We start from the raw sequence: 20,102 nt of genomic DNA, 5'->3' as shown, positions 1-20,102 counted from the left end.
ACTTTTAATCATGTGTTGGCATGCCTAGTGTTTTACATATATTATTTAATCCTACTCACAGTGCTATATGGGAGGAGCTATTACCCTATTTTAACAAAAACCATGGTTTAGGGAGGTTGCGAATTGTGTAAGGACTAACCTAGTAAGTGATGAAGCTGCCTAAGCTGGCTCTGTTGGGATGACCATTTTGAAAATAAGATGATCGCTTTCTGAACACCTATTTGTAGGAGGTTCATGTTACTGAAGAGGGAAGACCACATTCTAGACCAGAAGGCGCCAGGTGTTCTCTTTATGACACAGGGCTGTGTATGTGACAGAGGCCTTTACTTTCCCAAATGAGATCTGTACCACAGGGTTACATAGAATTCAGTTTCCTTCTTCTGCCATCAACAGATTGATTCCTACAAATATGGCTTTGACTGTGATTCTGTGTTTAGCCTTTCTTGCTTGTCCAGGCATCGTGCCAAGCTGAGTCCATCAAACTCCCAGAGCTTTTCTGGCATCTGCTCATTGTTCAAAAAGGGATTGTTAGCATACACTTTGGACCATTTCATTCTGCTGGCTTTATGCTCTGAGACCACAGCTATGAGAGCTCTCTCTGGGGGTCTACCTTGACCTTTACTGTACTTGTCAGGCCTTCCCCACATATAGGGGTTTGCAATTAAGAGACAGCTACTCAACTCATCAGAGAGAGTTTGCATCCTACATTCTCTTAGTTGATTTTGGATAGTATTCAAGAGAAGAGAGGAAAATCCTTTTTTTATTCCACCATTTTAAAACCAGAAGTCTAACAGATGCAACTATGACTTTTTTTCCCTATCAAAGTCAAATTAATTCAGTAATTCTATCATTCTCAGCACAGACTTTAGCATGGATTAACTATCCACTGAACATACAGCATATATTCCTTAATTATGTCTAGAATTTTAGCTCCAGTTTTTTAAAGGAAACATCCAAAATAATTTAAAAATAATCATTAGGCAATTTAGTTTGGCGATGTATTTTTACCATATTCGCGATCACTGTTGTTTCTCACACCATACTCCTTCCCTTTGGGTTCACTTTGCTCCATGTTGAGGTATATCATTTAGTAGCTCTTTCAGCAAGGGTGGAGGAGAAAGCAAATAATCTTTGCCTGTTTGAAAATATGTTTTTCTCTCACTTCTAAATTATAGTCTAGCTGGGTATGGAATTCTAGATTGACAGTTATTTCTGGAAATTTATTGACTTCTGGCATCTCTTAGCGCCGGTAACAGCCATCAGTTTTTCCTTCCACTGTAGGAAACTTTTATTTTTAGTATCTTTGAAGATTTTCTCTTTGTCCTCAGTGTTTTACTCCTTCATTGTGTTTTTGTCTAGGTATAGCTTTGTTTAATATTCAAGTGTGGCACTTGGTGGTATTCTCAATCTGAGTCTTCAATTCTGGAAAAGTTTTAGCCCATATCTTTTGGAATACTGCTTTCTCACCATTCTGATAGACTCATCTTCAGAAACTCCTATGAGATGAATGGTAGAGCCTCTTCTATCTTCCATGCACACCTGCCCCTCTATATTCTTCATCTCTCTGAGCTGCATTATGGGTGAATTTCTCATTATTTTCCAGTTCATTAATTCTTTAACTGTGGCCAATCTAGAGTTTAATCTCACAACTCAGTGTATTTCAGACTATATTTTTTCATTTTCACTCCTTCCCACTACCTCATTTTTTCATTGAGTTTGGTTTTGTTTTGTAATATCTGATTTTTTCCTAATTCCTTTATCTTTTGAGTATCATAAGCATATTTATTTTAAAGTCATTTTCAAATTGCTCTGTTACTTTCATTTCATTTGGAGTAAATTCTTTTTTTTCTTTTTTTTTTTTGGATTTCTCATATATTGTAAAATTTGGTTAGTACATTCTTCCTGAGTGGGGAATTTTAATTTCTTCCCCCTTCTCCTCACCACCTTGGTCCGTTCTCCCCTATGTGTAGTTTTATTGATTCTGGTACTGGCCCCTAAGACAACTGGGACTTAGGGTGATGGTCTGAGGCTCCTGTCCTGGGTGCTATTCTGGATATTGTAGAGCCAGTGCCAAGCCAGTGGGCAGCTGGCTCCAGGTCTTGGGTGGGAGACTATGTCTTCTTTCTGTTGCCTCCCCAGGAATGCAGATTCTTTCTTATAAGCCACTTTCCCATAGAGCAGTTGGTCATGGCTTTTTTGTAGATTCCTTGCTTGGGCAGAGAAGCTGTGGTTCCAAAAAGCAGATGTGGCTCTGGTCTCCTGCTTTGCATGGGGTACTTTTAGTCACTGTTACAGCATGGAATTCAAACTACCTCTTTCCAGACTTGCAGCCCAGCAGGCAAGCAGCTTCATTCCTACTAACTGCTTTGTGATTCTGTTATGTTGCTGGTTTATGCATACTTACCTTTTTCCTGAAAGTGATTCTTTCTTTTTAATTTCCTCTATTTTGTATGTGGTGGTGCTGAAGGAGGCTTAAAATGTGAATTCACATCAAACTGCACCAAGAGTCAATTTTTAAAACATTCATTTTTATCAATATAACAATCCAAAAATTCTACAATGTTCAGCAGTGATAATACTTATTTTTCCATTTGTTCTCACCAGCAAACAAAGAACAAGCTGATTATATCCTACTGATAGATTCTCTTATTTACCTAGGCCTGGCTAATTGAAAGTAGATGGACCCAAATGATGAATTGCAATTTACTTTTTTTTTTTTAATATTTATTTATTTATTTGGCTGTGCTGGGTCTTAGTTGCGGCACGTGGGAACTTCATTGCCATCTGTGGGATCTTTGTTGCAGCATGTGGGATCTTCTAGGTGTGGCATGAGAACTCTTTAGTTGCGGCATGCGTGTGGGATCTAGTTCCCTGACCGGGGGTCAAACCCGGGCCCCCTGCATTGGGAGCACGGAGTCTTAACCACTGGACCACCAGGGAAGTCGCCTCAATTTACATTTCTTAACAGAAAAAAAAAAAAAAGAGTTGAGAAGCAGTAGTAACTCACTGGTCCTGTTGATTTTTATCTGTATTAGAACTTAAAATTTCTGCAGCTTTTAACCTCATCTTAATCAGAAAGAAATCCAGCTATTTGTACTTGTGTTTACTCAGCTTTTAAAGGATGAAGCTGAGAAGTATAATAGTCCAAAAGACGGAAGGCTTAATTTTGGAATTTTCTTAATCAGCATTGAAGAAAGCTTTAACACATTCTTCCAAGTCTTTTATTTCCCAAAACAAGATACGTACATAATCTATTTTCAAAGGCTGCCTTACCTAGGACTCCAACTTAATTTCCTGTGCATGTTGCTGGCCTATAAGTGTTTATTATGCACAAGAGTTGAATATAAATGTACCATACTTTATATAACATGTATTCCTGAAAATTTATGTATATCTTATATTTCAACAAATAATATTGCATTTTCTTTTTTAAGTATAATATGATTTCAAAGATGTGTCCCTAGAGGAAAAGAAAATAGATCTGAAACACCATAAGAAAGGGCAGCATTAGGAAAGTGAACTTAATCAAACCCTTGACTGGAAAATAACTGTGATAAAGCAATGAATGCTATAATTCAAATGTTATCCTGAAAACACAGCATTGACCAATGTCAAGAACTATACTAATTGCTGATGAAATGAGAATAGAATCTCATTTTGTTGGAGGAACACTTGGAACTTTTAGACAAAAACATGCATCAGTGATAGCTTTGAAGAGTTTCTCTACTTTTCTCTAACGGGGAAGGCGGAAAGGTAGGTTTTAGGAATAGACAGGTTCAAATCTTGATTTTCCTTTATTATCTATGTGACTTTAGGCATGTTAAGTAACGTTAGGAGACCCAGTTTCTTCACCTGTAAATGGGGATAACAATGATGACTTTTTTGGATTAATGTGAACTAAAAGAATTGTCTGGCATATGGTAGGAACTCAATATGGTGACTATCAGTGTTATCACCATTAGCTGGCTTTTTTTCCTAGAAGAAAAATGCAAATACAATATGACTGTACCTCTACTGTATCTGATGTAAGGGACACGCTGAAAGCTATTTATCTCTGTATTTCTACTCCCTCCTCTGTGTCTGACTGGAATTCAGATTCTATTCAGAATAGGAGGGAAGGAAGGACAATAGCAAGAAGGCAGAATTTAAAGAAAAAAATAATTATATTAATATAATTATTAATTATAACAGCTACCACTACATTCCACAGTACTCCCTATGTACCATGCTAAATGCTCATACATGCCCTTATTTAAAATCTTATAACAACCCTATGGAATAAGCATTATTATTCTGTTTAAGAAGAGGAAATCAAGCTTACGGTTTAAGTAACTTGTCCACAGATAGTAAATGACAGATCAGAAATTCAAACCCAGATCTGTGCAAAGTCTTTTTCTTTTTAGTGTCTAACATACCATACTGGGAAGACAGCGTGTAAGAAACACCACCACAGGGAAAGAAGCACACACCCTAAGCAATACAGAAAACTGTTGAATTAATATTCTAATTGCATTTCAGGGGCTCATGTTAGATCACTTCTAAATGTATGCTGAATTAAAGAGATAAATCCAACCAGCTAATGTGAACTTGTCTGATGCGTATGTGTTAAATACACTTGACCTTGACATTTTATATCAAAGCTGAAGAGGGACTGTCAGTCTCAAGAGGAATAGCACCAAGGTATTTGCAAGTAGGGCATTAGGATCATTTTCTGAGGATGCAGGAAGGGAAATACGAAGGAAAAGGATGATTTTTAACAAAACCAAATGGCCTACAACATCTTCATCATCAAAAACTTAAATACTAAGACTTCCTAGGAACTTGTAAAGAACCTGTGTAATTATTAAGGAAAATCAATTCCTTAAGTGAAGAGAAAGGTACAAATATCCCAGTTGGTAAAGTAAGGAACTACTGGATAATCTAGCACATGGCAAGCCCTTTCAGCTACTTAAGTACTGGGCTTTCCTAAAAAGTTTAGGTGTTTCTAAGTGTCTTAAATTATAATAGATTAGTACAAGTAATACAGTCTATAGGTAGTATTTAAAAGTATATCTTACGAAAGGAAAAAAATTAAATGTAGGACAGTATTATACAATCGTGTACATTATAGCTCTTAGAAAAATGCTATGGTAGGCAGAACACCAGCTTCTCAAAGATGCCCACATCCTAATTCCTGTAACCCGTGAATATGTTACCTTACACGGTAAGAGGGACTTTGCAGCTGTGCTTAAGGGTCTTCAGATGGTAAGATTATCCTGAATTACCTGTGTCGACCCAATATAACCACAAGGGTCTTTATAAGAGGGAGGCAGGAGTGTAAAAGCCAAAGAGAGAGATTTGGAGGTGCTACACTGGGGACTCTGAAGATGGAGAAACAGGCCACACACCATGGAATACAAGCAGCCTCTAGAAGGTGGAAAAGGCATGGAAACAAATTCTTCCCTAGAGCCTCCAGAAGGAACACTGCCTGAACACCCACTCCAGACTTCTGACCCCCAGAACTAGAAGATAATAAATTTGTGTTGTTTTAAGCCACTAAGTTTGTGATAATTTTGTACCAGCATCACTCAGAAACTAACACAAATGGCCAAGATGGTAAACATACTGTGGATAGAAAAAATATATTTTAACTCTAAGATGAACAATTCGCTTTTAAATGATGTAAACCTTTAAACAATTCTAATATTTTCTGTCTTATTCAAGTTTGAAAGTCAAAAGCTTAAGGAAAATACACAAGGATTGTACACTGACACCATAAAGACTTTCTTAAAATTACAAGTGTTTTTTCTCTCCTTCACCTGGTGTCTAAGAAACCTAACATTACTAGAACCCAACCATCAGGACAGGCTTTTGGCTTTTATCACAGATGTGTGAATCTACTCTGACCTTGTGAAAACCATCTTTTTTTCCCCTCTGTAAGTCTCAACCTCTTATAATGGGAACTGGAAAGAAGATCAATAAAATCAACCAACTGTGAAAATAGGTCCATAGGATGGAGTGAAACACTGATAGTGGGAATAATATAAAATAGTATACATAATCACAAGGAGATTAGATCTGGTGCAATATTTATATGTGAAGCATGGAATGCTCCTGACTTTTTACCCATCATACTCTGTCCTGTTTAATTCTCTGGGTTATAAGGGACATGAAGCTGATTCTGACCAGAATGTTCTCGATCAGGTTCAATGAGGGGAATATCGATTCCACTTGAAAGTTCTTTTCTATAGGGCATAGCATTATGAGTGATTATGACAATTTAGATTTTCTCAAAGTATAAATAATCAGCTTCTGCTTAGGTATCTAAACTCAGAAATACTCTGAGTCCTTCCCACTACTGTCTTTTTGGCATGGACTATGAATTTAAATAAAAGAAAAACAGATAGTTGCTTTCCCACCAACAGCATCCACTACGTTTAAAAGGCGCCCATTTGTCACCTCACAATTGAACCACTCAAAAGTTAAAGTAAACAGATCCCTAGGCCAATGAAGACTTGTCCTCATTCTTTTCCTAAAACATGTATTTTACCTCAACATAATGACATACTTTATTGCCTTCCTGTCACTCGAGTCTTGCAGTTGAAGTGTTTATGCTGAAGGTGCTCTCACAGTGAGAAAATACTGAAGACATTCTTCCCCTTTCATAGGTGGGACCCACTGAATGGTAAATGGAACCTATAGTAGCATCACCTTTGGATGTTATATGAAGCTAGAACAAAACCCAAATCAAACCAGCCAGCCAGAAGCTAAGCCAGGGTTATCGTCCATGTTCATTTACCTGACAATGAGAGGAGGCTACAGATGGTCAGTATGATGTATAAAGATAAGCCAAAGCTTGTAGGCAAGCTACAAGGGTGTGACAAGGGACCCTTGTTAGACCAGTCACTCCCATTACTGAGAAGACCATCAGACTGGTCAGACAGGAGGCTAAATTTTTTTTTTTTTTAAGATGTTGGGGGTAGGAGTTTATTAATTAATTTATTTTTGCTGTGTTGGGTCTTTGTTTCTGTGTGAGGGCTTTCTCTAGTTGTGGCAAGCGGGGGCCACTCTTCATCGCGGTGCACGGGCCTCTCACTATCGTGGCCTCTCTTGTTGCGGAGCACAGGCTCCAGACGCACAGGCTCAGTAGTTGTGGCTCATGGGCCTAGTTGCTCTGAGGCATGTGGGATCCTCCCAGGCCAGGGCTTGAACCCGTGTCCCCTGCATTAGCAGGCAGATTCTCAACCACTGCGCCACCAGGGAAGCCCAGGAGGCTAAAGTTTTAAAGTGGCAGCTGCTTCTAGTTCTTGAGACCCTAGAACTTCTTACTCTTTCTCCATAAATGAGAGCCTTTGGTCTGTTGGTGTCCCCAAGAGTCAATGGCAGGCTCCTTTCACTGCTCTTGCAGGAAACTAACTCCTCAAAACCAAGCCAAAGACATTCAGACTCAAGACTGAGCTTTCTTCCCTGTGCAAAAGTAAGCAGGAATCTCATGTTTGGTAACAAAAGAGCTTTAGTGGAATTGCTATACTTATTAATACTTTAATTTGCATTTCACAGCATTTTTCTGTGTAGAATAGCCACAATAAGACAGGAATACTCTCAGTTCTTCTAATTGTCCTTCTTTAGCAGTCTGTCTCACATTTTTCTCTGTTTGTATCTTTGAACGGCTAACCTAACATTATGCCTGGGAGATTTCCATCTCAGTGTATCTTAAAGTCCTAATAATTTGGCCACCATAAAGTTTATTTACATAACAATAAACATATTATGTTTTCCATATTGGTTATGGTAGCTAGAAACTGGGATGCCCATGAAGGTTGCCAGATAAAATATAGGACACTCGATAAAATGTGAACTTTAGACAAACAATGGATAATTTTTTAGTGGTCTCAAATATTGCATGGAATATACTTATTCTAAAAAATTATCCATTGTTATCTAAAATTCAGATTTAACTGTGCATCTTCTACTTTTGCTTCCTCAATTTGCCAATCCTAATGCTCTTGCTTCTTGCAGGACACCTAATAAACCCAGCCCTGGGTAGGCATATTGCAAATGGAAGGGTGAAAAATGTTTGGTCTTGTAAATCTGAAGTCTCCACATTCCGATTTATATCAATGTCCAAATTTCAAATAACTGCTTGTGATAAACTTAGCGGCTTAGTCTTATTTTGATGATCAGATACAAGGCTGAACTTTTTAAAAGCCTAGGATATAATGTGAGAAAAAAGGCCATTTCATTTACTCCTTCACTAAAGGTTTTAGAAATCTCATATTCCTGGGTCGTTTCTCAGGTACTATGGGCAAGTTCCTTACCTCTGTTCCAGGGAAGGAATAGGACTAAGGCCTTCAACCCTGAAGATGATCTGTTCTGCTGTCCAAACGGTGTGTGCTCTGAGTGGGTTCCCCCAGAAGTGGGAATGAATTTGACAAATCACTAAATGACCATTTTTAGAACCAGTTACTGTTCTTGTGAATTGACAGCTTCTCTTCACTAAAATTCCAAGTAATTTTAGTTCTTGATGCTTCTGTGTTACAGCAGAGCAACAACTTTTAAATGCCAATGATGGAGTTTTTATTGGTCTATGTGAACTAAGAACCAGATGTAGTAAGTTTTTCATAAAGGTAAATGTTTCCAATTTAAGGACTAGCCCTTATGTCCTTTGTATCTTTTAGTATTAAAGTAAACTTTCTTTTGTGAAACTGGTGATGCTGGATATGAAGATTTTTTTTTTAACATCTTACATAGAAAACTGGTTGGCAAACTTGTCTCCCAAATTCTTCTAAAAATTGTATTTGTCTCTAAATCTAGAAGTATGGGAATCATGCAGCATGCCTTTTATGTCTGTTTTGGAAATACCACTTCCTGTCTAACAATATTAAACAATTTTACCTCTGATCCATGTGTCTCCTTTTGGGGCTGTGTAAAGAGAACTGGACTCAAAGAAATATTCTAGCTTGAAGATACGCTGGTGGTAAAAAAACATTTCTATTCTCTTATAAAGTTCAGAAAACATGTTTTAGGTTTTTTCTGTCCTACAAGAAGATCTGAATTATGCGCCCTGATCTCTGGCACAGTGTCACTCAATACATTTTAAACACTGTTGTTTTGGTAAAGGCAGCAGTAACATATGCATTCTGTAAATGTCAAACATAAAATGCGACACATTCAGCATTCTATAAACCAGGCAAACAACTCAGCATTCCAGATGTCTGAAATGTCTATAATATAGCTCAGCTCCTTCCCACTTGGAACAACGAAATTACTAATTTTTTTTTTTTTTTGCAATTCTTATGGCCAACGTGGATTAGGAAAGTTTAAGAATATTTTCTTACCCCTTTCATAAGAAAGGGCTTTTGATAAATATCCTAGAAGAAGTCATGTAATATTATGAATAGGCATATAGTAATTTTTAATAGGATATTCAGACATGTACTGGCACTTTGCAAAAATCCCATCTGACTGAATATTTTAAAATTCATTTTAATCCCCACAGCATTCCTTCAAGGTATACGTTGCTATCCATGATACAGAGAGGCTGAGTGTAAGTTAAGCAGCTTGGAGAAGGTTACAGAGCTAATGAGCGAGGCCATCAGAAACAGGGGTAAGTGAATCTAGTCTGCGCTCTTTTCACTTTATCAAGTTGTGCTCTTTTCACTTTATCAAGTTGTTTCACTTTATCCACTTTATCAAGTTATGTGTTCTGGTTGATTCTGAAAGTAGAAATGGCTCTCGTCTACTGCAGATTGTTTAACCATGGGAAAGACAAAGTATGTTCATGATCCTTGTCGTGCCAATAAATGACACCTCAGAAGTCCCCTTTATGTAGCTTTGGTTTGGTTCAAGATTTTGGTGGAGAGAGATGATTCACAAAGCACTTAATGCACAAAGTCACTCTGGCTCAAGACGACTAACCATAACCCACCAGCTGTTTCACAGCATGCATTTCTGTGTGGCTTACAGCCAATGAGCAATGAAAAAGAGAAAATCACATCTGTGACCCAATTTTTCTTTAGTTACTAGTCATTTATATCATGCATAGAACTGGATGGGACCTAAGGAACTAGTCCTTGGTTACTCCAATTTTCTTACTGAAAATAAAAGCATCTGCTTTTAATTCACCTTTTGGGAATAAGATGAAGTATTGAATAGACTGACTATCAGAAAATATGAGAAAGCACACAAAATGCCCAACGTAATGATTGGTAATGTCATCCTAAATTTTAAACATACATACATAAAAGATTCAGATCAAGAAACACCTCATAGCTTCTGCTACAACGTCCTGCTCCGAAGAACGCTCAGCCAGTGTCAGATGCTTGTTAGTACTTTGTGTGGCACAGTATATATCAAACTTGTGTTTGATGCAGTAGTTACACTGGTGGGATTCCAATAACCAAAGCAAAAAAATCCCCCAAACTGGGTTTTTCCAATTGTATAGTTTAAATATTTGTACCATTACTTTTACTGATGCATAATTTTTGGTTTCTATTCTTAATTTCTTACTCTCTCCAAAAAGCTTCTATAAAGCAAGTCTTAAATAAAATATCACGCTGTCTAGGAAAGGATGGTATGGGCTGCCATGAAGAGGACGGAGTGATGGGACAGTGGTGGGTAAGTCTGCATGTGTATACAATTAATATCATTAACAGACATCGAGAGAGAACTTTCAAACAGAATTTTTAATTTGAGCCTCATAAAAATACCTTGTTAAATTGGAGTTATCTCCTCTTCTGCTTGACTGAATCAATACAAGGAAAAGAAGACCTGTGCTTACTGAGGGAACTTGTACGTCCTGGTCCCCACTGAATGGATGGGGAATAAGTGAGAGGCCTTGACGGAGGTACTAGCTCCAGCCCTTATTTAGCTGTGGGACCTCAGGCAAGTTCCTCATAAACCACTTTCCTTGTTTGTATCATGGTACAGGATAACTGAAGTTTGCTACTTTGTTATTTCCTCAAGGGTAACAAAAACTCACTGGAGGAACTATGACATGGATTCCTCTAGATCTAAAGAACTATTAGGAACACTTCCTGACCCTCTCATAACAGCGAATCAGCTAAGCAGCCTGGCCTGCCCCTCATCTACATGTCATTAAGAAGCAACAATATGGTGGTTTTCATACGATTTAACTCGGTATGTGAATTATAATCACTAGCGTATGTCTGCACGCATCCCCGAGTATGCTGAAGTTTGAGTGGTAGGGGCAAAATTACACGTGAATTTATTCTTGAGAAATAAGCAACTCTTTGTAATGTGCCTGTGGTTGGAGCATGTGTACGAGGGTGAAGTTCACATCCCACAAAGCCATTATTCAGTGACAGAAAACATTAAAACACGAGGAAGAACTGTAAAAATTATGGCAAATGTTATAGATTGTACTAGAGCACTACATTCATATATTTGGATTAAAAACCATATTGATCACTTTTTTTTGTAAGAGCCCTGTTAGGATGCATACATGTGCTCTTTGTGTCATCTATGTTACCTCACCTTACACATGCCCATGCCTGGGACACTCACAAGGTGAAATATTTGCACACCTTGCTCAGGAATATGCCCCTTCATTGTTTGGGAGAAAAGTACAATACAAAGTCACAGTCTGAATCCTGACATTCTGTACCACCCCAGGGGAATCCAAAGTAAAGCAATCTGGTTCTTCTTTAGCATGCCAATCAGCAGGGGCAAATGAGGGCCAGCCTGCTATGAAGCAGACATCAGAGACATCTGTGTCCCTGGAATTCTAAAAGAGCTCAGAAGTCTGGGCTTTATACCATCATCTGAAGGTCTGCACATAGACAGACAATGCTTAAGAAATACCCTTTGATGATGATAAAAATACATGGCACTGCAAAATAGCCTGTTTCGTGAAAAAACAATCTGCCATGTTCCAAATTCTGAATATAGATAACATTGAAATGAAACTGTCTAGATTAACTGTTGCAATAAGAGAGAACTCATTTCATCCTGCCCTTGTGTGTCTGTCAACTGTTAACCATCCCTTAAAATGCAGCTTAGCCATCACCTTGGTGTATCATATTGTTTCATATCTGTTTACATCTGATGTCCCTCCAGGAACATAAGTAAAGTTGGCAAAGGTGTCTACTTGGTTGTTGGATGTCGGCAGGTAGCTCAGTACCTGTCAGACAGATGGTGCTGAGTAAATGCTTATGGAACCAAGTGGGCCTCAAACAATGTAGGTGGGGCACCCCTAAAGGATGACCCACATAGAACAGATGAAAGAGTGAGAGGTAATTGAATGAGGTAGCCAAGGGTGTTTGGACTCAGAATTCAAGGAAAATGCTAGGACATGCTTCAGGTTAAACAGAACCTTGCCTTGAGGAATAAATTACTTTTTTGTGTGCAAATAATTTACCGCGCTTACTAAAAAAGAAAATAGGTTTCAAAGCATTTATTTTGTGGTTCTAACACAGAAGTTGCCAACACCATTCAAGATTTCCTTAGTTCACAGAATTAGGCATAAAAATAAGAGGCCGACAGTAATCACTACAGAAGGTCAGTGTAAATAAAACAGCAATGGGGAACTATGAGGGATTTGCTCACATTTTGTCAAGAAGCATTAAGAGAGCAAAACAAAGTCCCCCTTGGGACCTTGACTTAATATGACAGGTCCATTATAAGTAAACTGATGCTACCACTTGGGGCAGACCATGTTGCTCTCTTGAAAGCAAGTCTCTCTTCTAGAGTCTGAAGTTCTACATGTGTGATTAACTCCTTCAAGGCATCTTCGTAGTACAAATGTGTTATCACACATATAACAGTATATCATTTATATCATCATCTCTGCTTACTATAAACAGAAAAAAACTACCATCTTAGAACAAGTAAATATGACCTATATGAACCCAAGACTTCACCTTCAGGGCCCTGTCGCTCCTGATGCTGTGTGATATTCCAGGAGCCAGATGCTCCACACCTCTACCTTCCTTCTCTGCAGGTTACTTGGTAGCTTAGGGACCCAGCAACTGAATAATGGCTTTGTATTTCTAAAGGTGACTGACCTTGAATGAACTACGAGAGAGGTAGGGTGGAGGTCAGGAATGACCAAGGCTTGAGGACAAAGTCCTCCAACCATCCAGACAAGAGAAGATGGCTGAAAAGATGCTGACTAAGGCAGAAGAAACCAACGCTTTCTGCTTCACACCTGCTTAGAGCATCCCGCTGTCTTTCAATTTATGAGGGTCTTCACAACTGTAGGCTTTGGCCACGTCTCCTGGATCCTGTAGCCAGCACCAGAAGATCAAAGCTCCCCAGTTTATCCTCTGGAGATAAGAAAATATCATGTTTGGAGGACAGAATTTCAAACAATCCAAAGAATTTATTTCCGTGTAACTGACTTTCCCCAAGAAGAAAAACCTGGCCATATGGAATATACACAATCAATAAATATAAGAGAAGAACTTCATGAAATTGTAGATGCTTAAATGATAATCCTATTTGAACTGGTATTAAAGAAACTATGGGGGACTTCCCTGGTGGTGCAGTGGTTAAGAATCCGCCTGCCAAGGCAAGGGGCACGGGTTCGAGCCCTGGTCTGGGAAGATCCCACATGCCACGGAGCAACTAAGCCTGTGCGCCAAACTACTGAGCCTGTGCTCTGGAGCCCACGAGCCACAACTACTGAGCCCACGTGCCACAACTACTGAAGCCCGCGTGCCTAGAGCCTGTGCTCTGCAATAAGAGAAGCCGCCGCAATGAGAAGCCTGCACACTGCAACGAAGAGTAGCCCCTGCTTGCCGCAACTAGAGAAAGCCCGCACGCAGCAATGAAGACCCATCGCAGCCAAAAATAAATAAAAAAAATAAATAAAAAAGATTAAGAAGAAACTATGGTTCAGTGGGAATCAGACAGATTTGTCCTTCAAAAGTCCTTCAAAATCGCTGGGCTTCAGTTTTCCGAATGACGGCGGTTAGATCAGAAACAAAATATCTAAGAGGTCTGATGAGTGGCCAGGGCTCCAGCATCTTCCCCATTGACTAAAATAGCCTCACTTTCATCTCTTTAATATATTGAAATTCTCATGAACAAAAACAAAAAGCAAAATGATTTTAGAGGTCCCAGATGATTCCATCATATTATCTTAATCATATACCTCAATAAAAGTAGGAAAAGAGTTAAAACTGCTCATAATCTCTGGCCCTCTCCTCTTAGCTCCTTTTTTTAATACCTAGGAATGTGCTGGCTATAATATATCCCAAAATTCCTGCACAACTCCAGGGGCCACCATTCATACCAAAGACAATATCAATGGTGTTCCCTGGAGCATTCCACTCAGTGACCCCAAAAACGATGGTTTTAGAGTGGCGAAGGCCTGTGTTTGAATCTCAGCCCTGCCACTTGAGGACAAAGGCTATACGATCCTTGGCAAGCTGTTTAATTACCTCTCTGATCCTATTTCCTTCTCAGTAAAATGGAGATAATAAATTGTATTTCCAAAGGCTGCTGTAAAAACTAAATGGGGTAACGTATGTACAGAACCTGATGGAGGACAGCACACCACCAGCAGCATCAGTTCTCTAAAATGACAAAATCTATCCCATTTCACAGCATGGAAAACAATTTGTGTCTAGCACTTACGGCCCATACCGTAAGGACAAACCAAAAGATTTTGTGAAATTTGGAACAGATCTCATTTGCTGAAGATGGGGTAGGTACCCTAAAAGTTAAAGGGGTCAGAATGTAGTGACCTGAAAACTGCACAATTTTTTTAAGTCTCCGAATTGTGATAACTGGCAGAAAGGAAGACTAATCAGCATGCTAATTCACTAGGGTGTGTTGGTACAACTGTTATCAAGGATAGGCGACTGTTTAGATAAGACAGGCTGTACTCACTAAGGATGTATGTGCTGCCAGCATGTGTCTAATTCGAACTTTTTTGCCTTCCCTGGGAATCTAGAACTGGGCAGTATTTAACAGCACTAAATCTTTTGATTCTTAAATTAAGAAGTGACTAACCTACACAATAAAGCTGTAACTTAGGAATTACAGATTCTCAAACGACCCGACAGATTGTAGATATCATCTAGTCTAACCCCCATATGTTACACCAGGGAAAACTGAGGTCTGAGGAAGATGAGAGACACATCTAAGGTCACAGAGGGCAGAGCCAATTCTGGCACTTGGTCTCATTAACTTATTCTTTTTCTTACTACAGGAGATCAATCTTTAGTTTTACGCACTATACATACCAACAGTTTAACTATGGATATATAGATTCTTGTCTCAACTCAGCATAATTTGGGGTTCATAGGGCAGTGGAAGACATCGAAAGACTGGGCCAATGACAGCAGCTGGGTGGGAATGTGTGGAAAGGTCTGAGGATATTCGAGAGGGTAATGCATATGGAAAGGCTGTTAGGGACCTGCCAGGCTGGGGTTTGGGTAGTGGCAATTAGGGTCTATTAAGGGACCAAACATAGAATGATTCTCCACATCGAGGACGTAACAAAGTGACTAGCTCATAGTAGGTACTTAGTACTTACATGTTGTGTGGTTGGATGATGAGCTAAGAGTGAATGAAGGAATGCAAGGGCCTGTTCTGAGAGAAGAAATGAGAGCTTCAGAGACAACAGAGAAGAAGACAACTAGCGCCGTCCCTTATGGGAGAGTTCCCAGAGCTCTCCCTAACCTCTGCAGGAAGGGGGCGGCTTGTTTCCCTCATGGGGACGGAGGAGTGAGTCTGTGCCCCCTTGCTTCCGCCTCATATTTCCACTCTGAGGAAATGCAGTCATCCCCATGGAACCGCCTCTGCTTCTGATGCCCTCTGCGCCCAGGATGGAACCTGGAGAAGTGGAGTGCTCGAGAGAAAGTCTGTCTCCAAGAGCAACAGAAATTTCAAATCCACATGTCACACTGTTTTTTAGAGGAGACTCTGCTTAGGGGCCAGCCGGGCAAGTTACTGACCGTACTGATACTGACGGGGGAAATGTTTCATAGCAGGAACTTAAGATCAAGAAACAAATGTGATTCTAGGATACTAGAGAAGATCCTAAGGAAGAATGAGGGAAAGCTGGGGTTGCCTGGTCAATTTTCCATTCCCTGAAAATGTGACCATCTGTGGTCCTCAGCCTGGGTGCTTGAACCTTTGGCCAAGTCTGTTAAGGCTGGATTTTCAAAGCAGGATTCATTTGAACAACACTGGTGGCACAGACATGATAGAGTCTCATTATGTTTTCCAAACAGTAAGAGGTTAGTGTTTGATATTTCCTTTCCTTTCAACATCTATGTATAATATTTTTTTCACTTTTGTACCATAGGATGTAGTCACTTTGAAGAAAATATGCACTCATCACCTCGTATTTCTCTAGGACTAAACAGAGAAGTGATAACACAAGAGTCTTTATCAGCATCTAAGAGAGACCTTTCAAGGTTCATACGATGTGAGCAACTTCCTATTTAAGAGGCACACTAACACTTCAGTGGCAAATAATGAAGTATTGACAGCATTTTCTCCCACAATATCTAGCAGACTAATGGCAAAATGAGAGTGTGCGTAGCAGCTGTTGGGACAGAACGATGGATTCTGCCTCATGTTCATATGAAAGATAGATACAGCCCAAGGGGAAGATGTACTGTCTCTATTGTGACCTTCACTTACATTTGATTAAGACAAAGTTGGTACATTTTTAAAAAGATGCTCTCAAAACCAGGAGAACAGGTCAGTGAAAAGACCAATAATATACACACTCTTCCTCAACTCCCATAGTGACTGGCAAGGCTTTATATTTTTAGCACAGTTTCAAGTCTCTAAAAAGAAACGCCACCTAAAAGAAATGTGCTAAGCACCCTCTAAGTGTTTCTCATTAACTTGCCAATGCTGGTACTCGTTCCTTAAGGCTGGCTTACAGCACTCATCCTACTTCAGCTGTCTGCCATTCAAGGAATAAATGTGAGACTAGGTGCAATTTGAAAGAAAGGGACTGTATCTGTAGGAACGGTCATATCAGTATTTGTAAAATATCTTGAGAAATACTAGGAAAAAGCAACCCAGGAGAGTGTTCTGCAATGAAATGGTAGGGAAGAAACCAAACGGAAAGGTTTTTCTAATAAAGGGACAGGTTTGTTCTCATCGTACAAAGAATCTTAGCTAAGGAGTTAATTCCTTTTAAAAGATCAGCTTTTGGATAAGAGTGAAAACATACCACTGTGTCTAGATTAGCATGCGATGAACTCCCAGAGTGGTCCTCACACGGTCCAGCTCTGAGCGTCCGGATTCTTTTTTTCTGGTCTTTAATTACGCGGCTGAACACCTAACTGTATGTAAAAGTGCATCTAAGGAAACAGAATGAGTAAAGTCACACAAACGCCCACTCACCTCCCATGATTTTGGACTGGCAGTTAATAAACTCTGGCTTCCTGTCCGTGAGGTAGCGCTGGCAGGTGTGGTGGAGGATCTGGAAGAAGGTGCATTTTTCTGAGGCCGTGCTGGCTACCCACTGGTCAAAAGCATTTTCAAACAACAAATCAAACTCCGCAGAATCCTGGAAAAGACAGTGAAATAACGACTGATCTCAAGCTATAAAAACTGCTGCTTCCAGTTCACCACGTTAAGAGACTCATAAAGGCTAAAACACCTTTCAAAGACTTTTGTCCTAATCACAAGACTCATTTAACTAGCACCTAGGTGCACAGAGAGTATACCTTTCTCTCCTTATCAAGCAGACCTCAAATCTCATGGCATTTTTAGATGTCCCCAGGAAGTTAAGAGCACAGAAGTCCCTTTAGCTTAACTGCATATCAACTTGTGTCAGAATTCAGACTATGCATTGCCTTCCCAATTACTCGAAAAAGGATTCCTTTAGGTTCTTGGCACTGAACAGTATTAATCTTGTCCCTAACCTTTGGCAGGAAAAGATTACCCCTTACTATTACAGTATATAGTTACATTTTACATTTTCTTTTTCCTCATTATTATTTTTTTTTTTTGCGGTACGCGGCCTCTCACTGTTGTGGCCTCTCCTGTTGCGGAGCACAGGCTCCGGACGCGCAGGCCCAGCAGTCATGGCTCATGGGCCCAGCCGCTCTGCGGCATGTGGGATCTTCCCGGACCGGGGCACGAACCCGTGTCCCCTGCATCGGCAGGCGGACTCTCAACCACTGCGCCACCAGGGAAGCCCTCTTTTTCCTCATTATTGATGTATTTTATGGTGAGTGTGTGAGCAAAGGGAATTCACTTGGAATACATAACTCTACCATGGAATGTTTCTCTTATTAAATCCAATGGAATCCTAATACATCATTTTTAAGGTGCAGTTCATTTATTTGATTTTTGGTAAATAAACCTCATCACTGGTGGCATTAGGAGATAAATGGAGCTTCGATGAACATGGTTTGTCATATTGATAATCACAGATGTGATTATCTGAATCTGCTCTTTGCACTTGGCTGATAAACATATTACTGGAGTAGCACTTCTTCAATATTCATCCCCTTAGGCACCTCCGTCAAACATGATGAAAAGGTTTATAATTTCCCGTAAGAAGGGCACAGGAATCAAAAAGCCTTAGCCACATAACTGAAATAGAGCAATCGTCTTGTTAAAAATGACTCAGACAACCATCACCCTGCCAAGGTCAACGAGAGGGTCATTGTGTGGAAAGAACACCTTCGCTCAGCACTGGACAGTTCACTCACCCGATTAGGATCGATGCCATTAACCTGGCGAAGCTGCTCAAGCATCCACTGTGATCTCCGCACGAACGACGTGGAGCCTTCAAACTGTTTGACCTTCGTGATGGATGCCTGTGTGGGTTTCTTGTTTGTCACTGCCAAGAAAAGACCAGTCAGATTAGTGGGTGTGCAGGGTGGTCTGGGTCCTCATTCAGTGGTGTGTCTATCTTATACCTACATACATATGTGCAATGAGAGAGAGAGAGAAAAACTGATATATCTGGTGTGTGTATAGAGAGAGAGAAATATACATGTGTGTGTATATACATGTGTATGTGTATGAGTACAGAGGGGAGGCAGAGGGGGGAGGGAGGGAAGGAGGGAGGGGGAGGGAGAGAGAAGTACAGAGAGAAAGAAAGAGAAGCAGAGAAAGAGAGAAAATGAAAATGAATGAATAGGTGTACCTTTAGTAAGAGATGAACTCAAAAGAAATAGAAACTATATAACGTGCACCCTCAAGCAGTTACAATAGAATTTTAATTGTAAGGGCAGCTTCATTTATGCCGTCATCCACTCACATTGAACACGACAGGAATAATTAACACCAAGCTCCTCTAATGGAGGCTACAAATGCACAATGATGTCTAGCAGGGAAAGCAGCGTATGGGGCTGACAGGCATCAGGTAGGGGTAGTTAGGAAAGGCTGCATTTTAAAGGAAGTGCAGGTTACCGGTTCCCCTAGGGAGCTGCAATGCATATTTCTAATGTTATAGTCCAGTGTAAATATTCCAGGCTTTAGTGAGAAGATAAGAAGTAATACTTCACTCAAAAAAAACCCCCAACTATTTGGCTTTAAAATATAGTCAGTTTGTATCCAGTTTGCATCTGATTAGAACCCCTGCCCCTCTCCACATATGAATTCCTGAGGTCACCACAACTGTAGGGCCAGGACAGTTCCTCCTCCTGGCCTTAGTCAGTTCTCCCTTCCATGCTGAGGATGGACCTTGTCACCTCTTGGACAGAGGTCAAGTAGCAGCCACCAGGAGAGAGTCACTCTGAATACTTCTCTGTCTGCTTCCTTCAGGATTAGAGCCTCAAGGGAGGGGAGGTAATTAAGTATTTTAGAAGGGTTTTCCTAAAAGCTCCTCCTGAGCTCTGCCTATAAGAATTGTAAGTTTAAATAGAAACGATGCTCTTGAAGGAGCCAGGAAAAGTGGAAAGCATTCCTTGTAATGAATGCAATCCTAGTAAGACTGTGCATCAGTGCTACATTCTTTCTTAGTTTCAAATAAGCCCACAGATCCCACACTTGCAAATAACCATGCAAATGCTCAACAGATGGCAAAAAGAATCCTTGCGGGATGAAGGACAGAAAACACCTATTCCAGTCATGATTGGTGGTAAGAAGGCTCTCCTTCACACATACCAGAGTTTTATCACAGCTTCAGTGTCTGGGGTCATGAAAGCAGTGACCAAGAGGGGAAAGAAATG

General features: G+C 40.0%; 1 protein-coding gene across 1 annotated transcript in view; it reads right to left on the bottom strand.

The window, feature by feature from the left end:
- The window catches only part of STXBP6 (syntaxin binding protein 6), a 275,447-nt gene that overhangs the window by 49,195 nt on the left and 206,150 nt on the right, over window positions 1-20,102 (bottom strand). Inside the window, exons 3-4 of the mRNA XM_073800597.1 lie at window positions 18,636-18,766; window positions 17,317-17,482 (exon numbers count right to left, since the gene is read on the bottom strand). Coding sequence (XP_073656698.1) covers window positions 17,317-17,482; window positions 18,636-18,766 — 297 coding nt within the window. The remainder of the gene's footprint in view (window positions 1-17,316; window positions 17,483-18,635; window positions 18,767-20,102) is intronic.

Source organism: Tursiops truncatus, chromosome 2, assembly GCF_011762595.2.
Source record: "Tursiops truncatus isolate mTurTru1 chromosome 2, mTurTru1.mat.Y, whole genome shotgun sequence".
Lineage (NCBI taxonomy): Eukaryota > Metazoa > Chordata > Mammalia > Artiodactyla > Delphinidae > Tursiops > Tursiops truncatus.
Note: the sequence above shows the minus strand (reverse complement) of the source record. Positions and strands in the feature narration are given on the sequence as shown.